The 19,193-nt window shown below is 35.0% G+C and overlaps 1 protein-coding gene across 8 annotated transcripts in view; it reads right to left on the bottom strand.

Moving 5' to 3' along the window:
* Positions 1–19,193, bottom strand: part of KLHL13 (kelch like family member 13) — a 239,134-nt gene that overhangs the window by 75,902 nt on the left and 144,039 nt on the right. For 2 of the 8 annotated variants that reach the window (XM_036443430.2, XM_036443431.2), the window contains exon 3: positions 12,294–12,359. The exons of 2 other annotated variants lie outside the window; for them this stretch is intronic. In XM_036443430.2, coding sequence (XP_036299323.1) covers positions 12,294–12,359 — 66 coding nt within the window. Of the gene's footprint in view, positions 1–908; positions 1,934–12,293; positions 12,360–14,051; positions 14,174–19,193 lie in introns of those variants that run through there. 4 more of the 8 variants (XM_036443432.2, XM_036443434.2, XM_036443433.1 and 1 more) reach the window with 4 other exon arrangements.

The raw sequence follows: 19,193 nt of genomic DNA, 5'->3' as shown, positions 1-19,193 counted from the left end.
ATTTTAAAGGGAACGCTGACAGTTAAGATAGACTTATGCTCAAAAGCTTTTCTCAATACTAGTATTTATTTTTTTAAAAGGTCCAGCTTTCACTCCTTATTCCACCAAAAAAAAAATCACAGATAATACTTTAAAATAATATTTTATTACATTTCCTGGATTTGTTTTGAAAGCAACACTGTGAATTTTAAAAATATTTCCAAAAATTCTAGCAAGAATTACCTATATATTTCAGTGTACATTTATTTAAAATAAATTTCTAAAATAGGCATTTGAATAATGTACTTTTCAAATTCACATGTATAAATAATTATTTGTACAATTGTAATTTGTACAAATTAAAACTAACACTTCAGAACCATAATTATAAAACTGGGAAAGATATATTAAACTGATTACTATTCAGACACAGCTCAAATATAAAAGTCTTGATTAAAATATTCATTTTATTATCAATATGTTAACTCTGAATGTTTCAAATTCATTAAAAAATTATATAAAGCATTTCCATATTTCACACAACACAAGAGCAAGCAAGCATCAGCAGCTTTTGGTGCCGCTGCACAAAAGAAGTCATCTTAAATACTTCAGATATACAAAAATTAAAAAAAAAAACAGTGTAAAACATTAAAGTTCATACTTGTGCAATTCCTTAGGTATATCTCTAGACTTGCATATTAGTAATTAAATTACCATTAGGCACTTTAAATAAAAATTAAAAAAAAACTCCTAAGGAAACAAAACAAAGGTAAAATGTGGGCATGCCAATATCTTTAAATATAAGCAAGCTTTCAGTTTTTAATCTTGTGCATTTTTGGATGTTGCTGTTTGTGATTTTTACCCCCTTTTGTCACAAGGTTGATTCATGAATGAAACCCCACTGTAATATCCTATTTTCTCTCACTTACATGTATGCTGGAGAAAGTGGAGTTGACCTGGATGTTTTAAGCACAGGAACTGGGAATTTCCAGATAGCAGGAGAGCTCGTTTTCCATTTCAATGGCATGTTGTCACCACGGTACTACAATAACAGTAAACAGCGTTTCCATAACAGACTACCAACTAGGACTTCCATTCCACACTGTACTGACACAGCAGTGGCTGCCGCGGAGAACAAGCAAAGGATTCTGCCAGCGCCCTTAAACCGATGCTTCCAATCTGTAAGATAGGGCTACAAGGTACCTCCTTTAAATCCTCCTGTCCCCTAAAGCAAAATGATGATTCTATCGTTCTAACTCAACAATAGTGCCACCTCGTTAGGAAAGCATTGACTGCAGTATATATTTTTTTAAGACTGCACTGTGCATACGGCACAATGCAGCTTTATTTAATAAAAGCAGCTAGGGTTTTGCTTTTTATTGTATTGTTTTAAGCTTGCATTGCCATTGTTCTACCTTAACCGGGATACTGCAGCACTGTACTATATTCTGCACCTCTTAACCTGATTTCTGACCAATAGTAGCAGGAAAAAAAAATAGATGGGTTTCATATGAAAATGAAACAACATACCTACTCAGAATACACTTGTCATCCTCTGAACATTCTTCTTTTGAGCTGCAACAATACAAATGGGATATAAACCTCAGCATAGCCTTAGGCCACAGCTAATAGAGATCAGTGACTAAATTCAGCAGCCTGCTTTCCTCCTGTGCAAGCTCTGGCCACACAATACAAGAATGCCATTATGGGAAAAGCCCATTTAAAAATGCCAGTCTCTCTGTTTTCCAGTTAGAAGAAGGCAAAATGTAAGAACAAATATAAACTGCTGCAGAACTCTGCACATTCTTCTAGTAGCTTCTGATTCAAGTTGCTCTCCTTTCCCTATTCTTATTTCCAAGCTGGGATGAGCAAAATCTCATACATTTAAAACATGCTGTGGTGACACAAAAATCACTCTGTCTTCTGCAGCAGAGAAGTACAGAGTAGCGTGCTCTGAATAGCAGTCCTCAGAGGGACGCTATCAACAATCTAATTCAATGCTGCCCTCCCTTTCTCTCCCCCTTTCCCCCCCCCCCCCCGGTTCACCCCCCTCACTCCTCCCCCCGCCCCCAAACAGCTCACAAATTGCCTAGAGGAGAGACCAATGCTGCTGGCCAAGCAAGTGTCCAGCAGGGGCCATTCCGAATCTCAGCAGCCGGTTCGTTACCTCTAGGGCTTAATGACTGACAAGGAGGTTAAAAAATTAAAGCTGCTGTCAAAGGCAGCTTGAGGTATTTCATGAAAGCAATGGAAATATAAGGTTCATCTATATTGTTTTAAAATGCTGCCAGAAAATATTATCCTAAGTGACCTGAAAGTGACTGTTTTAAGTGTCTGTTTAAAGCATCAAACTCGCAATTTTCTACACAATTCTAAGACAGGAAAATAGGACAACTGGTATTGTGCTGAACTCTTTATTTTCAGGCTGAAGTATTTTACTTCTGATGCAGGTAAGTCACCATCACTAAATATCTAGCTTTACAGCACCCTTCCACTTTTACCTAAAAGCAGAATTATCTCTCTTCAACACTGAAAGCTTAGCAAAGGCAGACTACCATTGACACAAAACCCAGTACCTTTAAAAAAAATCACTGTAGTGACAAAGAGCTCGTATTTACTTTCAAGTTTGTATCTAAACAATAAACTTGTGCTTCCAACTTGAGTAGTGGGCTTCAGATACTCTTTCCAAGTTATTACTAGTTTCTAAAATATTTACTCTTAAGGAGACTTACTCCTTAAGATGATTTCTCCTTTGTATTCAAAAATCACAGAAATACAGACTCAAATCAGCTAAGGTAAATCACAAGTACCTTCCTTTAAGATACATGTCAACATTCAGGCAAAAAGTATTTTCCTATGAAACCCAAACATATACAGGGTGGGGCAAAAGTAGGTTTATAGTAGCTATGCAGTATATACATACACACATTCATATACAGGGTGTCCCAAAAATGTATACACACACTTTGAATAATTATAAAGGCAGTGTTTATTAAAATATATTTCATTTTCAAAATTGAGCTATCAGCTGTTACAGTTTATATACACTGAGTGGCCAGATTATTATGATCTCTGAATGGATAAGAATCTGGCCACTCAATATATATATTGGATGCCCAGTGCATGAATTCATGCATGGGTGGAGTCCAGTCAGCCTGGCCAGGGGGAGGGGACATGGGCATTTGGTGAACTCCTGGTTGAGGGGATAATTTGCATATTAGCCTTTTATTATATAGCATATACATTGAGTGGCCAGATTATTATGTGTTTGGAAATCATAATAATCTGGCCACTCAGTGTACATTTTGGGGACACCCTGTATATGCATATAAACATTCATATATACAAAGAGACTAAAAGACTATTTTGAAATATTGACCAGTAATGCATAAATTTTATTAAATATTAAATAGATATCAGCCATCACCACCTCACAACTAATTTTATTCATTTTAGAATACACAATTAACACCCCCCCAAAAAAAAACAGTCAAACATTTCAAAAGATTAAATTATATTTTCAATTCTTTAGTACTCACACACAAAACTGTCTCATAGACATCTTCAAAGGAATCACAGAAAGGAGTATTTATCCATAGCTTGGTCACCAAAATATATTTCAATAGTTAAAAAATCCCGCCATTAATACAAATAAGCCATGCTAATATTTTGCATGAGAAGGTTCTGTGTAATAATCCTTAATAGTTATGGAGTAAAAGGGTTGCAGGTACAATCAGCAGTAACAATCTATTGGAAACCCCAAGAAGGACACACACACGTACTCAAACAAGTTTGGAATGTACTATTCCAAAACCCAATGCATTCTCAAGCATTTAAAATATAAAACATAAAACAGCTCCAAATTAGCTATCTGTAGCAAGAACGCAGTGTTTTATTTTGTATTTTATTTTATTTTATTTTATTGATTTATTTATTATGGTATTACATAATTGTCCTCATCCCCCCCATTCCCATCCCAAACCCCTCCCCAAGAAATGGGTTGAATTTTCTTTCTAAAACACTGCTTCCTTCCCCCACCAAAAGGAAGCAGTGTTTTAGAAAGGAAATTCAACCACATTCCAACTTATGACAAAGCAGTGATTGCAAATGTAACTTCTCCTGAGAACAAACAACCCAAAACCTATGTAAAAATATGATAGTAAAGTGTTCTGAGCAGTTTATCTATAAAACTACTCAACAGTTATGAGTGGGATATGGGGTGAATATAGAATTTTCCAAATTTCCAAGAGGGTAGCCCTCACAAATAGGTAAAGATCACTTTGTTGCAAAGGCTCTCAAGTTATTATTCTTCTGTGAACAATCAACTGATTTAAAAAAGCAATATTCTTTGTAACTAATCTCATTAGGCTCCAAAGAAATCAACCAATACCACCAAATAATCTATGCTAATTTTCAGTCTACATTATCCTTATACTTAATGTGGGTTTTTTTAGTCTTAATGTCCAGAACCTGTTTTTATGGTACTATAATTGTAGCATTTGTTCAAAGGGAAAAGAAAATAAGGCTGCTTCCTCCACCCCATCCTCAGCACTCTTAAATATCCTCAAACCCTGAAATCATTATATGTGATTATGGACATTTACTTATATTCAGATCTTTCACTTTAATAAACTGCTAGGCAAGATCTGTAGTTATCTCTCATGAGCAAACATCTATTATGCCAAAGACTTTAAAAATAATTCCTTTAAGTAGAAATATAGTCCATTAAATATACTTTACACTATTAATTTGTTTAACACCATTACTCATCATTTAGAAATACACTTCAGCCAGGTAAAATCACTGGAATTACAAATTAGCAAATTCCAAATTAATCAGTTTTTATTACCTGACAGCAACTCCAGTAGCAACTACGAAGTGTAATTACCATTGCATTCCGTAACTAAAATTGTTTTCAATTCAGAGTGAAAGGAAGAAAACAATTAAATGTGTGTTTTAAATATAATTTTATGCAGGTTCAGTGTCCCACTACTTTAATATTGAGACTAAGAAATGTCAAATACCCTAATTCACATTATAGGAAACACTTATTTCATTTACAGAGCACTTGGTTTCTATTATGGACAACTTCATAAACAGGATAGAAAGACAACATTCACAAAAGCTCTTCAAAGCATTTTGTGAACGCTAACTAATCACTTAAAAATACCTGTGAAATGCAGAGATGTAATAAACAAAGGGCAATTCTGGGACTTGGCCAAGGCTATAAGAAGAGACATTCTTGGCCAAATCTTACAACACAGAATTCTCTGGCTCCCAATGTAGAAAGAACATTATTATAATATTAAGAACTCTTATAAACCATCTTGCTCAACACCTTCATGGTATAGATGAAAAAAATAAGTAAACCTAAAGCCCAGAGAAGTTAACTTGCTGATGTCATACTAGTTGCAGAATTGGAACGAGAAACAAAGTTTGCATCTCCTAGCCCAAGATTCCCGCTTTAGAATTCCTACTGTTCCTCCTTCTCGATAAGACCATTCCATAAGATGTGTGTTTCTATATGAAGTGAACCTCATTTTGTAAATATCTGAATGTACTATAAAGAAACAAGAACTACAAAGAGCTATTTACTCCTACAATTACAAAAGGGTAAAGAAAGACCATATCCAAAATCTTAATTCCATAAGGTGTTTTCGGAAAGATCAGGGAGAAAAGGGTAAATAAAAATTAAGCCAGTCATAGTATGGAAGAAAAATGAAATATATATCTAGTAATATATTTTTTCTCAATGTAAATATTTCTAAATAACTTTATAGGAAAGTTTAACTTGCTGATGGACTGTTACAATTTATCTCCAGTAACACCTCTTCACTAAAGGAATTTACGAATATGTTGTATATATGACCTATCTTTCCATATTTTCCTGATATTCTTTAAGAACTGACCTACATGCCAAAACCGGTTTGGCTCAGCGGTAGAGCTTCGGTCTGTGGACTGAAAAGTCCCAGGTTCGATTCCGGTCAAGGGCATGTACATTGGTTGCAGGCATATCCCCGGTAGGGGGTGTGCAAGAGGCAGCTGGTAGATGTTTCTCTCTCATCGACGTTTCTAGCTCTCTATCTCTCTCCCTTCCTCTCTGTAAAAAATCAATTATATATATAGAACTGACCTACCTTTTTCTTGCAAGTTTTGGCTATTTCTGTAGTGAGTACAATTAAAGACTAATAGCACTAGCCACAGTTTGTGTGAGCAGGTATTGTGTAATCTTCTCATCAGCCTTGACAATATCTCTTCAGACTAATCTGGGATATCCATGTTATTAGCATTGCTCAGACAAGACTGTAGATCATGCCAAATTGTGTGCTCTGTTTATGTTCTACCAATCAGTATTTAACCATCCTACTCATTCAACTGAGTAAGATGGTTAAATACTTTAAAGAACATAAAAAATTAACTTCTGTACACCAGCAAAATTCTTATTCATACAATGCTCCTTAATACAAGAAAAGAACTCTTCACAGGAATGGCTATATATATTAGTGTGCATCTGTATTTCTTTTATTTGTTTCAGGAAATTGAATACCAAATACATTAAAGTTTTTACTAGATATTCAGATATGGTCTTGCTAAAACCAAAATGAAAGTCACAGATGTTTCTTAAATAAAATTACATTGAAAAATAATAATTTTATTTTATAAGCAACTTCTCACATGTCAATTTCATTAACAGAACTTTGTATATCCTTATAGCTCCACAAAGGATTTACATAGACGACTGTAATTATGGCTATGTCTTGGAATAGCATAATAGTACCTATCGCCTTCACAATACTAACAAGTAGAAAAACGCAATTCATGGACATGCATATGTATATGCATGGAGAATTCCTCATGCCATAATGGCATAAAGAATGTACTCTCCCATCTTTAACATTTCCATAGGAGAAAAAGTACTGACTTATTTGGTTTTGTTTGTTTGTTTGCTTGTTTGTTTGTTGGGTAGATACAACAATAAGAAGAGTTGGAAAGATGATAAGACAAAAAACAATAGTTAATGGGACCAAAGGAGAGAAAAAATTAATGACTGAAAGGAGAATGGAAACCCAGAAGTGGTTTCTGATATTTACATAGAATCTTTTATAATTTGGGGTCAAATCCATGAGGTTATGGAACTAAGATAGAAGTTGGCGTGGGAAGACAAAAAAACAGAAGGACTGAACAGATAACAAGTAATATCCAATTGCTGAGGACTCATGACTTACAACTTCTGACATATATATATATATATATATATATATATATATATATATATATATATATATATATTTCTAATTTCAACATAGGAACTGCCCCGTGGTGGTCAGTGTGCTCCCACAGTGGGAACACCGCACAACTGACCTATGGGCACCAGATGCAGGGCTCGCAGCTGGTGAGTGCAGCTGAGGTGATGTGAGCCTCTTCCTATCGGGATTGACTCAGTGCAGTGGGGCTGGGATGAGTAAGAGCAGTGTGGCACCAGGCTCAGGCTCAGGCTCCTCCCTGCCCATCTGCCTTGGTCCAATCCCCCCACAGAGGGACCCCACCCATGCATGAATCCGTGCACAAATCTGTGCACCTGGCCCTCAGTACATTAATTGAAGCTTTCAAATAGTTTTATGACTTTGTTTTAATTTTGGTGGCATCAGATATAGAAGCAAAACTAAAGAAGTTCCATGAAGACAATGTAGTTAGCAATACGAGAATCTTAATTTTTATAAGTCCTGAACTATTTTAATGAGTAAACAATTTCTAATAATGTTTACCAATGATGGATAAAACACTTTTCAATAATATGCACATCACATACCCAATCTCAAAAGGCATTCCAATTAAAGAAAGTCATCATTTGCTATATTTTACATTACTTATACTTGTGTAAAAATCTGAGTTACCAGTAGACCTTTAGAATAATATATGACATTTTCCTCAATATTCCAATTAAAAAAAATTATGTTATTGTTTTTTAAAATTATAATTATATACTATCACCCAAAGAGGAGTTATACCATTAACATCTGTATCATAAATGTTATAACTAAAAATGAGATCTGGAGGATTACCTAGTCTCCCCCCCTGAGTATTTGTAAATATTGGTTTCAAATACTTATAGAGCAATCACAATAATGTTTTGCTAACCAGAAGCAAACACTTTCATGGAAAGCCAATCCTAATGACTCATTAAGATAATACTAAAGTTTCCATGAAAAGGGGCCCTTTATATTAAATTGCTTTAATTTTTTTTTACCACTCCTCAAGCTTAACCATGTAAACTTTAAATTTCCTGAAGAAACTATTGTTGACTAAAAATAAAAAGTTTCAACTATATAATGAATGAAAAATATCTTAAATTCCCAAGAAGCTCAACATCAAACTTGAAGCCTGAGATCCAATGTCATAACATGGGGCTTAACAATTTCATAGAAGTATAGTTTATGGTCATGGGATTTGCCTACTATGGTGACATCCAAGAGATTTAGCAACCAATTCAATACCTTTATTTTCATGACTATTTTGAGATACTTCTCATTTTCAAATTTAGAATTCTTTTCTTCAGTGATTTTAAATTAGAAAGGTTGTTCATTTATTTTGTCTTTAAAAATGAGGGTATAGAATGAGTTACAATGAAATATGTCAAATATATGGTGGTAAGTCTAAATTATAAAAACTAGCCAAAAAGCATATAATTTCAAATTGCAATGCCTGAAAACATATTTAGCAATTCAATGATAATCTATGTTCTAAGACATCATTAACTCATCTATTCTAATAAAAGGGTAATATGCTAATTAGACTGGGAGACCTTTTGGGAGACCTTCGGGATGTCCTTCTAGACAAAGCCATGGTGGCGGGGCTGAGGCAGAAGGGCAGAGGCGGTTAGAGGCAATCAGGTCAGCAGGGGAGGGCAGTTGGGAGCAATCAGGCCAGCAGAGGGGGAAAGTTGGGTCGATCAGGCTGGCAGGTTGGGGGGGTGGCAGTTGGGGGTGAGCAAGCTAGTGGGGGGGGGCAGGTGGGGGTAAGCAGGTTGGTGGGGGTGCATTTGGGGGCAATCAGACTAGCAGGAAGAGTGGTTAGGGGTGATCAGGCAGACAGTGGTTAGGAGCCAGTGGTCCTGGATTTCAAGAGGGATGTCCGACTGCCAGTTTAGGCCCAATGGGATCGTGCCTAAACCAGCAGTCAGACCTCCCCCAAGGGGGTCTCATATTGGAGAGGGTGCAGGCCAGGCTGAGGGACACCCTGCCCCTGTGCATGAATTTCATTCACTGGGCCACTAGTGTTATATAAAGTGTTTATGCGTTACAAACTAACCCAGGATTATTCCTTACTTGGATACAGTGGTGATCCAATTGGGGAAGGGGAGAGGGGTGGAATCATTTATTTTCCTTTATTTCATGTTCTGTTATTACTAACTAAAGTAAATGTGATTCTGATAAGAGGAAATAAAAATCCAGTTCATCTTCTAGGGTGACCTTAGGTTTAAGCTACATGCAATTTAAATTTGGGTTTAATGACTGCCTTTTTAATTCTGCTTTAACCAGTAAATTCAGAACTAACCACTTACGTCTTCAAAATCAAATATATGTTTTAAGTAATCAGTTATTTCTCGTGGAATTCTGAAGCTACATAATACAAGTAAAATATAACTTCCCTTTAGCTAGCATATATTCCTCATTCAGCTTAATCCAAATCAGAGATGCTACTCAGGATTTTTATGAGTCTTCCAATACAGTATGTAGCCATTTTGTTTACATTCCAATAATACTATCCATTCACTGAGTGAAAATATCTATGTTCGAGGGCTTTCAGAATTACCAATTTTTGAGGTTCAGATTTGTAAAGCACAGAACAACATAAATTTATTCCAAAAAGAGTGAAGAGACAGCAGAATCAAGCTTAAAATAATACTCTAACAAGTAGCAAGCATTAGCAAATTGATTAATTTGGATCACGTTTTCTATTTGTCAACTAATATGTATTTGTTTAACCTGAGACCTCCAGTATCCCCTTGTATTCCATAAGCATCTATAGATGTAAGCGGCAAATTTTTTTAAATTAAATTCAAAATATCATGGCATGTGAATATGGTTTCCATTTTAGATTCATGGCAGTAAACTGGAGTATAGTAACCTTTACTGGCAATGTAAGGTAGACTTCATGAACTTGATAAACACCAAAATTGGTCAACTCACTATGCCTACCCCAAAACATGTAGAGATGTGAATGCTGAATTAGTTCAATCATTGGTAAGTAGTGAGAACTTCCGACTTTGCTAGATGTTACAAATATTCCCTGGCTACAGATCCTTTACAAATGAATCAGGCAGATTGCATATTCACATATAAAACACAAGTAAGTACATATATATATATATATATATATATATATATATATATATATATATATATATATATATATTTATGACAATAAGCCTTAACTATCCAGAATCCTGGATAGCATAGTATGCTAGCCAGTTTTTAAAATAAATTTAAATTTAAAACTGGGATCAGTTAACTCTTAGACTATCAGAACTCACTTATTTTTTACTATTTTTTTTAAAAAGTTTATCTTTATTGTTTAAAGAATTACAGATGTCTCCTTTTTTCCCCATTGATTCCCCTCCTCCCCAATTCTGTCCCCTCCCCAGGCATTCACTGCACTGTTGTCTGTGTCCATGGGTTATGTATATATGCATATAAGGTCTTTGGTTGATCTCCTCTCTATCCCCTGTTCCCTCTGAGGATCCTTACACTATTCTTCACCTTTTAGTAGAAATCTTTCTTCCCTTTATCATCTTCAAGTCAAAAATGGACACAAGCCTTTTAAAAATATCTCCTAGTGAACATATCATACAACAGCTATTGTACTTCAGAGATAGATATAGCAATGTGCAAGTAACATCTGTCATTCCTCACCCTTGCCTGACACCTACCCCCATATGCTTTGACAAGGAATACAGATAGATGGTACTGAGAGAAAAGTGGCTCTTTTCTTTACACTCCAATATACACTGAGTGGCCAGATTATTATGATCTCTAAATGCATAATAATCTGGCCAGTCAGTGTGTGTGTGTGTGTGTATATCTATATCTATATCTATATCTATATCTATATCTATATCTATATCGCCCAGTGCATGAATTCATACATGGGAGGAGTCTGGCCAGCCTGGCCAGGGGAATGGGTCATGGGTGGTTGGCTGGCCTGCCTGCAGGTTGAACACCTGATTAAGGGGACAATTTGCATATTATCTTTTTATTATATAGGCTATACATACACTGAGTGGCCAGATTATTATGCATTCAGAGATCATCATAATCTGGCCACTCAGTGTATATAACAAGAAAAACATACTATACCTTGAAGGCAGGTGCCCTCAAACTAAAATATGAATAAGAATCATGTGGGGTGAATATTTAAAATGTGGAAGTCTATAGAAATCTGGAGGTGGGGCCCAGTAGTATACATTTTAAACAAACACCCCAGGTGATTTTCATGCCTAGTTTACAAACTTGGAGGAATACTGCTTTAAAAGTCAAGGTCGTTAACCCCCACTCAAGATAACCCCAGCTATAGTGAGATTCTGTTTTCTTTCTCAGCCCCTGGCCTTCCTCAGTATATCAACATTGGCTGCTCACCACTAGTTGTCAAGCCACACTGTCCACAGCTATTATCTTGCCCTCCCACACTCCAGATTCTTCCAGGTCTGGGAAAGTCTGAAAGCTAGGTCACCATCTGGCTGTTAGATAGGCACAAAGGCAGATAAATGTAAAGTTGGAAACTGTGAAGTATAGCAAGTAGAAAACAAAGGTAGTAGCAGTTACATTGATGTGCAATATAAATTGAAAAGTTAAAATTTTGTTTCAAACTTTTTTTGATGAGGAAAGAATGCAGAAGACAACAGAGCTAGGCACCTGTGGTTGACTACAGCCTTGCCACCAACTAGCTTTGTGACTTCCGGTGTTATGTTCCCTCATCCCTAAAATAGGGAAGTTGCCACTTTCTTTGCCAGACTCCCAGCAATGTTATGAAAACCAACTGAACTTGTATTTGTGAAAGCACATTGGAAATACAAAGCACAATACAATGACACGTGGTGCTTTTTAGCAGAATAATTCCTCTCTCTCTCTCTCTCTCTCTCTCTCTCTCTCTCTCTCTCTCTCTCTCTCTCATTTTTTTTGTCATAATAAACACAGTAACCTATATATCATTGAAAGTTTTCATGAGACTGAATGTCATAGTATCTCAGGGTCTTTTTATGAAAATAAATTCTCACTGACAAAAAGGTAAAGGAAAATGCAGACCCTTGGACATACCCTGAAGTTGATTTTTTGAATATATCCTTGAAATCGGCTTGTTTTAAAGACAATTGTCTCCGTCTCCTAAAAGTGGAGTGCAAAAAAAATCTGGTTAATTGTGGCTTTATTGTATTTTGTTTACATTTTTCAAAGCATACTCCGCAAATATTTTAGATGTAAATTAATAAGTCATGTTTATAAATCCTAACCAGTTAAGACCACAAAACCATTAAAAAATATCTAAATTAACATTTTTTAAAAACTTAACTTAAAAGCCATAAGACTCTATCTGTTTTTAGAAGCTCTATTAATGTTTTAGAAAGTCTGACATAAAGATTGACATTAAATACAACATTTATTGGCAGCTGATCTAAAACACTAACCTAGCCAAATTTGGACACAAGAAAACATTTTTCCAGTAAATATATATTCAACCTTGGAATGCTTTGTCATTTTCTAGCTTTGTAAGCCCAAAGTTAAATTATTTGCTGATATACTGTTTGTCCATAAAAACCTGAACACAAATGACACCCATTACAAGCTTTCAGAGAACAGATGGCTAATGTTCTTCTAGGTTCATTTACTAGCAATTTTCTTATTTTCATAGTGCTTGTAATTAATAAAAACATATAAAGAGATGTACTATCTATCTTCAAACAAAAAATTTTGTTTTTGTGAATTCTGTTATATATCTGTCTCCTTTGAGCTAATACAAAAGGCAATAGTGAACATACTTCTGGTACTGCCTCCAGAATGCAGTTTTAAAAAATAAAGACTATGATACTACAGAAGCATTGCAGTATATACAGTCAACTCTCTTAAACATTTTAAAGAAAGCTGGTAGGTGTTTCAGGCGCACTAATGCAAATTGAATTTATTTACACTTAAGTCATTTTTCTCTTATAGAAGGTAAACATTACTAAGCAATACTCATATAATTTTGCCTTAAAAATAAACAGTTTTGGCTTTTTTCTAGGTCATCTCACAAAGCACTATTGCATTATTAAAGTCACAACTAAATCAAAGTCATAGTCTAATAGTATCTTTAGGAAAACCTCGGCAGAGAACTTATACAGAACGCTATCCTAAATCTATTGATTTCTTATGCAAAAGGTATGCAGCAAGTATTTTATTTATTTTTTAATGGTAAATTCAACACAGTATCTCCTTAATGACAATATAATTTCAAAGTCTACTTTTAAATTTTATATATTCAAAAATCATTATTTTTGAATAATAAAAAAGCTACAATTGGTTAAATTCATATTTTTCATCTTTTAACACTACGCTTCACCAAGCAGATAACAATTATATATAATTTTTGCTTTAAAATACATTAAAGTATCTTTAAATACAGTTTATTTCATATTCTTATTGATATTATCCCTTTCCTTTGTGTGTTTAAGAAGAATCTGGTGTGCCACCTTCTGGTAACTGAATGAAATTATGTATCTACACAAGTCACTATCCTTTATTTTAACTTAAAATATATATATATATATATATATTTCTAAACATGTATTACATTTAAGCTATATAAATAAATCTACAGCATATTCTGAAATAAAGTAAAAATCCCTTCGTGTTCTTTTTACATTAAAGCTTTATATATGCTTCCTATGATTTTTGCATGGTTACCAATATGTCTCCTGAATTCTACAATACATATAAAATTGATTTTTGTACACCGTTTCACAGCCACACATAAAAACAACAGGCTTGCTATTTTAATGAATAAGTAACGGCAGTAAATAAAGGAAAAGAAAGGTCTCTTACCAATAAGCCCATTTTTCTCTTAAGGTTTGAACTCTCATCATTTGTCATGTTCTTGTGGATCCCTCTCTCATCAAATTCTCTGGAGTTTTAAAGTTGAGAGCTGTGATGCACAGCTAGGCTCTGCTACACAGTAGCGCACCCCAGTGCCTCTTCCTGGTATAGCACCTCAATTATAGCTCCCAAAAGCAGAAACAGGCTTTACATATTCAAAAACCAATGCACTGTACACCTTCCCTTGATAGGAAACTGTAGTCGGCATGGTTGAACTATTTATATTCCATATCTTAATTCCTGGCCAGATAGAAGATCATAACGACATGAATCTCGAGCTTAGCTCCACAACAACAAATGGAAACAAAGTGTTAATCTTCAGTTCGGAGCAGAGGCAGGGTGAGGCAAATATATCTGACTTAGAAAAAAAACATATTTACCTGAAAGTAATCTTAAATATTTATTATCTTTAAGTCTCCTTTCTCTAGTGTCCCTAAGAGCTAGTCATTAAGTCCTACCTTTTATTTTTTATTTATTTTCTAGGAACCTACCCCCTCCTGTTTCTTTGTTTTAAACAAATGAACTACTTCAAAAAATAGTTGTAACTGCTCCCTGCATCTACAATCTTCAATCTATCAATCATATTGCTTCTAGATAGCTCTCTTAAAATACTGCTGTACATGATATAAATTAAGTGGTCAATAAATATTTTATTCAACACATGTTAAGTATTTGCTATATAATAGGTGGGTATTCTGCTAGGTGATATAATTGATGTGAAAGAGAATAAGACACAAACCCTTGCTTGCAGGAAGATCCTAGTTGAATGATCAAACAGACATGTACTCAGACGTGTATATCCATGATATGATATAGAAACTTCAGTGGAAATTTGAGGGAGTACAATGTGCTGGGAGGATCAGGAAAGTCTTCAGTATGACTGGAAGGAGTTTAGGGTACAAAGTGTTGAGGGAGGTGGTAGATTTTAAGGTATATGGGCCTTATATGCTTGTGAAGAGGTTTGAATTTTACACTATGTGCTGTGAGAGGCCATTTGTTGAATAAATGGATCACTTAAGGAATTAATCAAACATATATGCCCAGCTCTAAGAACTAACTACAAACTGGCCAATCTAGTCTTCCAATGAATTCACTGTCTAGTATCCCCTAAGCCAACTTCCTATTCTATATCTCTTGGACTTAGACAAAAGGCAGAGAAGCAATCCATTCTATATTACAAATCTTTGCTCTTTCCCACCTTTGCTCCAGAGGTCCTCCTGCATGAAATCTCTTCACTTTCTAAACACAACTCATCTCTCCAGATTCTACTCAAATGCCATTCTTTTCTGTGATATATTTCATTGCAATTTGAATCTACAGTGATTAAATGTTCCTTCATTAAACCATTCCTTCTGTCTAATGTTTGGCACACAATGTTCAAGAAACTTTTTTGTCCTTTGCCTATAAAGTGAAACAAGATGGTGAGGAGGTAATACTAAGGCAAAAGTCAGAACCTGAGAGCAAATGGCCTGAGAAAGCATAACTTCCCAGACTTCACAGTATATACTAACTTCAGTAACTTCCTTCACCACTCTCAAGTCTGAAAAAGAAAGGATATGAATTTCAAAAAGAAATGGATCTGTATTAGTTAGCAACTCTGCATTACTATGCAACGTTGTTGGTTGTATACATCACAACTCTGGTTTGAAAATTCCAGAGAAATTATGAGAAAGGGATACAAACACAATAGCAGAAACTATTGAGGTGGGGGACTATGATTGTGTTTTACTATTTGCAGTAGACCAAGAGAATTCACCTGAAGGTGCATACAGGAAATACAAAGAATTTATGAAGAACACAGAAAGAAATGGGGGAGTAAGGATCGGGGATTTGGATGCAGAAGGTTTAGAATCTCATAAGGAATTGTGCAGGTTCAGAAAGAGCCACCCCAACATGTGCCTTAGTGCTGTGCAAATCATTTTGTCTATTGGAAACTGAGACCTTGCTGGCCGAAGAGAAACTTCTGCTCTTCCCTTGACTGTCTAGAAGAATTTAAATTAGGAGCCTGGCTCAGGATAAGAGTTATCAGGAAAAATGACTTTTTACCTATCTTATGGCAGGACAAACTACTAATTACTGAACATGTGCTGTCCCTGCAGTTACCATCTGAAGCCCAATGTGCATCACTTCATCCCTAGCTCAGAATGTCTTTTTTTGTTTGTTGTTATTAATCTTCACATGAGGATATTTTTCCATTGATTTTTATAGAGGGGGGAAGAAGGCAGAAAGTCAAATATCGATGTGAGAGAGATACATTGATAGGTTGTCTCCTGCACATACCCGGACCAGGACTAGGATCAAGCCTGCTATCTAGGTATGTGTCCTTTATGGGAATTAAACCCTAGGCCCTTCAGTCCTCATGAGCTGACACTATATATATCCACTGAGTCAAACCGGCTAGAGCTAGCTCAGAATGTCTTAAATACAGTTCCCTTTTCTGAACCTCTCCTGCATGTGGGATCCCTGACTCTCTCGTGTATATGAGGTTCCTATACATACTGGCATGAATGTATTAATTTGCTCATTTTCTCTTACCGATCTGTCTCTTGTCTCTTTGATTATTAGACCAGCCAGAAGAACCTTGAGGGTGGTGGACAGTTTGTTCCTCCCCCATAGTATTAAGTGAGAAAATCCAAGTGTAAGAAGGAGAAGTGTTAAAAAAGGGATAAAAGTGTTAGCTGGGAAATTAATCTAGGACAAAAAACTTTATCAGAGAAACATGTTCTGGGGTATAAATATTTAGTGTTCTCTCCCTGTAGAACCACACCCCATTATGCTCAGTGTCAAATACCCAGACAAGCTTTCCTTGATGTTGGCATTTAGCATTCAGCTTTGTCTCATCCTCCTTATGCATGCATAATCTATTAGATTTATGCAATGATGCAAAAACCATGGTGCTTTATTTTATGTAGACAATGAAAAATATTTTCATCTATTCAACCACTTAATGTTAAAGTGCGTTAAGAGGATTTTGCCAATAATTTCAAAAAGTCATTGATACTAGAAAATATTTTCTCAATGACTTAAAAATTTCCCAGATTTATCTGTCTACACAGTTCTAGTTTATTGAGCACATAACTTGACCACTTTCCTTTCTATTAACTTATAAAGAAAATATTCAAATGCAAAAATAAAACCAAGAATGTAATTTTGGATATATGCCACACGTTTCTCAAGAAATATTTTAAAAAGCTGTAGTATTTAGAGGACATAAAAATAATTTAAGCCACTGAGAATTCAGAAGAATGTTTCTAAGCTATGTATCAATGGTATCATAGATTTTTAGAACAAAGAGAAAATAAACAAAACCATTTCCTCATTTAGATTTGTGAGAAACAGCACAATTGCCTGATTATTTCCTTGAGGTGTGGCAGGGGAAAAAAGCAAAAATTATTTTGCATTATACTTTAAACTAGAATAGGTATTTTATCTAACTAATTCATCTAGAAGTTGTAAAAGGAGAAAAAATTGGAGTAACTACCTCCTGGTAGTCCATAGTAAGTCTCATATTATTAGCAATTTCAATGACAGAGCCTATATCACTCTAGTATAAATAATTCATTTACATTCCATGTACAATACTATTACCATGTTATCTCATCCATGGTACTCTTTTCCTTTCTTTTGGTGTATATAAGATGGCTCAAAGCAGGGAGAGTTAAGTGGTTTTTAGAGTTCTCTATCATGCAGTAATATCCTTAGATGACAGATTTTGAGAAACAGATCTAAAGAAAGGTTGGTCAGGGGTATTTATATTGGGAGCAGTAGCTCATATTCCTACATCCCAGAAGTCCGTATTTCAAGTGAATTATCAGACTCCAGTAGTACTGGCAGTCAATCTAATGGGAAAGATGGGGTCAAAGTGAAGAAAATGATTTGAAGCGCCTTTTCCTGTTACTAATAACTCTGTCACTGGATTAGAAAAAAAATGGAAAAGGAAGTAGAAGGCCACAGTTATACAACCTCCCACTCCTATTTGAATGAATCATAACCTTATTACATATATCTAAAATGTAACAAAACTCAGATCATACCACTATAAGGTAATAGAAATGACTGAGAATAATTCATGCGCAATTCAAATGACCTAATAGATATCAGTTATTCTAGGTTGACTATAAAATATGTCCTCTCATAAGTCTTCTTCTACCCATTACTATTAAAAATAGCTATAGTGAGACTCTGAAAGGACCTAAGGTACACATGACAGATCACTGGAAAGAAGAAAACTTTATCATGTATATTTGAAAACATGGCAATAAGTTAAATGACATTCTACAGACAGAAGGGTAGACATATGGAGTTAATGAGGAAGTTAAAATATTTCCATTTGTCAATTACTTTCCAACCTAATTTTCCAATCCAGATACTCCACAAATTACTTGTTTTAAATGTGAAGTGATAGCCTTAGCGAGCAGAATTCCAAATAAAAAAGTTTATTATACCTTTTAATTTTTAAGAGTCTCATTTCCATTTTCACCCAATCCCAAGGTAGGCAATGCAGGTGTTAATATTCTCATTTTACAAGTGAAAAAAAACAGAGTTATTAGATGATTTGACTCAAGTGACATAGCTGCTGAGAGAACATTTGTCTATGTCACGATAGTAGAACTGGTAAAACTAGAAACTGAAGAAATGTTTTTTGATAGATTGTCACCAACAAGACCAGTTAACATTGAAATATGAAATATCATCTCCTAAAACCAATTGTTTCTACAGACTGCTAAGTGAAAAGGATAAAAGCATATTTTGGACTGTTATATCCTATTACATTATTGTATCTAGTGATAATGAAAGTATACCACAAAATCCAATTTTGTCAATAACTGCTCCACTAGATTTAACAAAAATATAAAATAACAGTGAATTCAGCCAAGCAAGCCATGGCACATCACCAATACCTAGTAACTCAAATGGTATGCTGAGCAGTCAAGAGGAAAATACACAAACGAACACAGGAGGGCCCAATACTAACAAGCCCCTGTAATTGAAAAAAAAGAAAAAATATATATATATTTGACAAAGACCTATGAATTTTCTGTTCCAATATGAGAATTATAATTTAAGTTAAGGAAATGTCTCAGATCCCTA

The sequence above is a fragment of the Pipistrellus kuhlii genome, unplaced genomic scaffold, assembly GCF_014108245.1.
Source record: "Pipistrellus kuhlii isolate mPipKuh1 unplaced genomic scaffold, mPipKuh1.p scaffold_m20_p_19, whole genome shotgun sequence".
Taxonomy (NCBI): Eukaryota; Metazoa; Chordata; class Mammalia; order Chiroptera; family Vespertilionidae; genus Pipistrellus; species Pipistrellus kuhlii.
Note: the sequence above shows the minus strand (reverse complement) of the source record. Positions and strands in the feature narration are given on the sequence as shown.